Source organism: Schistosoma mansoni (genome assembly GCF_000237925.1).
Source record: "Schistosoma mansoni, WGS project CABG00000000 data, supercontig 1569, strain Puerto Rico, whole genome shotgun sequence".
Lineage (NCBI taxonomy): Eukaryota > Metazoa > Platyhelminthes > Trematoda > Strigeidida > Schistosomatidae > Schistosoma > Schistosoma mansoni.
In genome coordinates, this window is record NW_017386648.1 from 1 (window position 1) to 4,442 (window position 4,442).

General features: G+C 30.7%; 2 protein-coding genes and 1 non-coding gene across 3 annotated transcripts; 2 read left to right on the forward strand and 1 right to left on the reverse strand.

The window, feature by feature from the left end:
• Window positions 1-140: 140 nt before the first annotated feature.
• Window positions 141-208, forward strand: Smp_tRNA_00015_Gln.1. Its single transcript has one exon. It is a non-coding gene (tRNA).
• Window positions 209-1,248: 1,040 nt separating this feature from the next.
• On the reverse strand, window positions 1,249-2,061 carry Smp_178070 (hypothetical protein; the record flags this gene model as incomplete). Its single annotated transcript, XM_018790598.1, has 1 exon — window positions 1,249-2,061. A coding segment is annotated over one exon (813 nt), but the record flags the coding sequence as incomplete, so codon positions are not given.
• A 1,149-nt stretch (window positions 2,062-3,210) lies between these two features.
• Window positions 3,211-3,372, forward strand: Smp_206180 (unnamed protein product; the record flags this gene model as incomplete). The annotated part of the gene is made up of 1 exon (XM_018790709.1): window positions 3,211-3,372. The coding sequence occupies one exon, from the start codon at window positions 3,211-3,213 to the stop codon at window positions 3,370-3,372; it is 162 nt and encodes a 53-aa protein (XP_018647456.1).
• Between the last annotated feature and the right edge of the window lie 1,070 nt (window positions 3,373-4,442).

Here is a 4,442-nt window from a genome sequence, read left to right on the forward strand (position 1 = left end):
GAAGAAAGGCAAAATGCAACAAATACTAATGATAAACTATTATTACCAATGACTATCTACGGTTTATATTATCACAAACATGTTCATTGCTTACACCTTTTGTTGTATATCTGCAAACTGATCTTTTATCAACGCTATACATGGTCCTTTATGTTATGGGGTACTGTTTCTAGGTAACTTCCTTATTCACATTACATTACCTGTGTTTTACAAAACTTTTACTAAAATCTCAAGCATTTACGTACAACAAATACTGAAATATAATGGGTCTTTACATAATATATATTTTCAGTGGTCGAAGTTTTAATAGTATTTTCAAACTTATGGTTCCGATAATTTTATTCTTATCAAACAATGAACAGTCTTAGAAAACTGCGCATGTAAAGTTTATCGGTAGATAGCTAACCACTGGTCTCCATTTATACTGATATAAAATATCTGAGACATTTGTGTCAACTTGACTGAATAAAAAATACAAGATTTGATTAAGGTAACTATCTATATTTACCTCTCAATCTCTGGACGGCCATTTCGTTTTAGTATGACACTCCTTAGTAGTGAGCACCCACGATCTCGCAGGCCACGCTCAAACCCATGACCTTTGGATCCGCCCGTCCGCTGCTTCATTTGTGGAGTAACATTGATTCAATCATGATATCACTCTAAACTCAACAATCTCCACAACTCTATACTGAAAATTTAATTTTAATTTTTATAAATTTTATACACCTTAAAATACATGATTAGTTGCAGTTTTCTTCGGAAGCCATAACACTTAATCACTAATGTTTACTAACGAATAAAAATTCAGAATTACTTTTAAACAACTCATTTAACATTTAACATATATCGTTGAAATCAATGAGTCAATTGAAGCTAGACTACCATGGAAAACCTGAAAGCACTGGACGACCATTTCGTCCTATTGTGGAACTTCTCAGTATTCGTAAAAACAAAAAAAGAATATCTTCTGATTTCTATAATGTATAATAATGAATTAACATTTATGTTTATATAAACATGTACATTAACAATCATATGTCACTTGTATGTTATTATTTACAATTCATTAAAATATAATGGACAAAGATAGTGAAAAAAAACAATAATACAATACCTCTCCCTAATCAAATTTCAATACAAGGAATGTATAGATACAATTGTAATACAAATCAATTCACTTAGCAACAAGATTCAATTGTCTAGCAACTATATTGTATAATTGGTAACTTGAATTTCATTCATCATTTAAAGACATTTTAACTTTTGACATATTAGTAATTGTATATCTGTTCGAAAATTTCGATTCATAAAACCATATATAATTGGATTAATTGCATTATTTATATAATATAAATAAAATATTGGTAAATATAATGGTACATATTGTATTGCCATTAACATAGCTGGTATAAATGTAACAATATAAACAATAGCTACAACAAATAACATTGATGCAGTTTTTAAATTTTGAAATGTTATATTCTCTTTTATTGTTTTAATTGAACGATGTAATTTTTCTTCATTATTATTGATGATTAAATTTTTTTGATGATTTATGGAAATTGATTGATTAATTATTATTGATTCTGTATTGGATTTATTGATTAAATTATAAATTTTTTTAGTAACTATGGGATTTGATGTGATTGTTTGTTGTTGATCTTGTTGCTGTGGGGGGGAATTTAATTTTTCATTGATTTCTTCATTATTATTTTTGATTTCAGTAGTATTAGATGATACATATAATAATGGTTTAGTTGTTTCATTATATTTTGATATAGATGATATAGTATTATTATTATTATTATTGTTATATCCATGTTGATCTAATTCTTCAGTATGGGATAATAGATTTTCTTGATTGGATAATTTAAATTTTATTGGTGATTTTTGTATTTTCTTTGATTGAATATGAAAAGGATTTCCAAAGGTTAATTTATTGATTTTCTTTTTTTTATTATAGTGACCATTATTATTATTATTAGTTTTATTGATTTCTGAAGGATTTTTAGTTTGTTTTTTTATACCTTTTAATTCTAAACGTTTTTTAAAAACCTGAAAATTAAAACATGAGAAAAAAATATTTTAGAAAATGTAAATTGAACAAGTGAACATCAACTGTGAAATGCAGGTACATCCAGTTGACGAGACTAAAATGGGACGAAACGCGCGTCAGACTGGATTCCACTGCTAGCTACTATCCATCTTTGCTTACCATGCTTATGAATTAAGGGTATATTAAGGCAATGCGCAGAGTATGTACATATGTCAATAAGAGACTGACCTGTTGCAGTCCTAAACATCAATGGGAAGATTCGAGCAAACAATACTAAATTGAACAAGTAGTTTATATACATTGTTAATTTAAACAAAAAAAGATGTGGAATTTTAAATTCACTCGGTGTTATTGGGTTGAATCTTCCTATTGATATTTAGGATTGTAATTGATCAGTTTCTTCTTGGAAATATGTGCATACTGTGTGGACTGCCTCGATATTGCCTGAAGTAATAAGCTTTATAAACACTAGCCACTATCTAACTCTGTAGCTAAATGAATAACGCGATGGCAAGTAAAGCGAACAATACTGAGTTGGAATCCTAGAGTGAACATCAACTCTGAGAGGCAGGTACATCCAGCTGACGAGTCGAAAATAGGACGAAAGGCACGTCTTGGATTTCACTGCTATCCATATTTGTTTATAAAGATATGGGATTTTGTTCTTTCTTTTTCTTCTCAAATGATCAGTACTACTGATATGATTATATAGTTGAAAGCGAAACAGTCATAAGTTACGAATCACTGAATGAGTTATATTTGTAATATGTAAAAATTCCGTACGTTCTAAACAATAATTTATTCATTTAGTAGTTGAATTCATCAGTCGATTAAAGTTACACCACTATGGAAAACTTGAGAGCACTTGAGAGCGTGCGAACAATTAAACTGTAGACCACTGAGCCGGCATCCAATGTGTTACTGTCTAACTTCAACCAATCCACGAAATCGAGCAACCGTCCACTATTGTCTTCAGTGAGTAACAGACCCGGTTGAACTCTAATGATCACTGCTTTTCACTAGAACACCAGGAAATACCTCTTGAAGCCAGTCACTAGTGTGCATATGTTGATTAATATCATAAGGGATCTTTGTGAATATTATAGTAATTTCGATAGTTGAGATCATGAATCAATTGAAGTTAGACCACCATGGTAAACTTGAAAACATTGGAAATTGAACTCTTACTAGGACCAAAACGACCGTCCAGTGATTCCAGGTGGTATAACTTTAGTCGACTAACAAATTCAACCATTAAACTACTACAATCTCCAGAAAACTCCGTTTTTGATAATAATTTCTATGAGCATTAGTTATTATTGTAGGGTATTTTTTTATCAAGAACAATTAACAGGAATGCACAATCAATAAAATGACCCTCAAACAAACAAAAAACAACAAATTAAGCTCTTTTAATAATTTGACCTAATTCCGATGAATTTTGTTTAACCGCTTAAATGATCTGATTTTGTTTGATAATGATAATAATAATAATAATAAGCAAATAAATTAAAATTTGATCTATTTAAGGTGATATAATCAATCACTTATCATACATTTTATATCTCGATAGTTAAGTCAAATTATATATTGATTTCTGCAAAAACAAAAAAAACTGGAAAATTATGTTACCCATTAAAACCAGCTAGAATATGTAGATGGACAGACCTATGATGTCACCATTCACTGTTGTTGTTCTGTTTGAATCTGTTTCATTGTTCTTTATTACTAAATGTAAATAATTTCAATCATTCTATAACAATAATCAAATCACTATTCAATATATAATTTGTAATTGTCATGCTTGTGGCCGAGTGGATGGGTAGTTGATGTGTGACGCGATAGAACCGCCAAACAGGGAGCAGCGAATTGTCGATTGGAACAGTGACACACGAAACCCGTACGAGCAGACTAGAGTGCTAACCGGTCCTGCGATCTGCCTAGCCCAGCCAATTAAGTCCAAAACACCAATAACAGCCTCAGTGGCATGAATCATTATTTACAAACATACTGGGTTTTTATACAACCAAAGTAATCAATAACTAAGTATAATTCAACAATCGTATGATAATAAATCAAAGATCAAAATAAAGCTAATGATAAGAGAAACACGAATATGAATAGTTTAGTTACGTAACAATTGTACAATAGGAAATAACATGCGAATTATGTGAAGAGTCTAAAAACATACTACTTTACATTCGAGATAATTTTTGGGATATTCCTGTGAATATCCTAACAGTAATTTTATAGAATTGAGATCATGAGTCAGTTGAAGCTAGACCACTATGGAAAAACCTGGAAGCTCTGGACGGGCGGTCAAGTCTAACCGTGGGACTCGTAAGTGTCAGCACGCATTCACGAATCTTGCTTCTCGAGATCC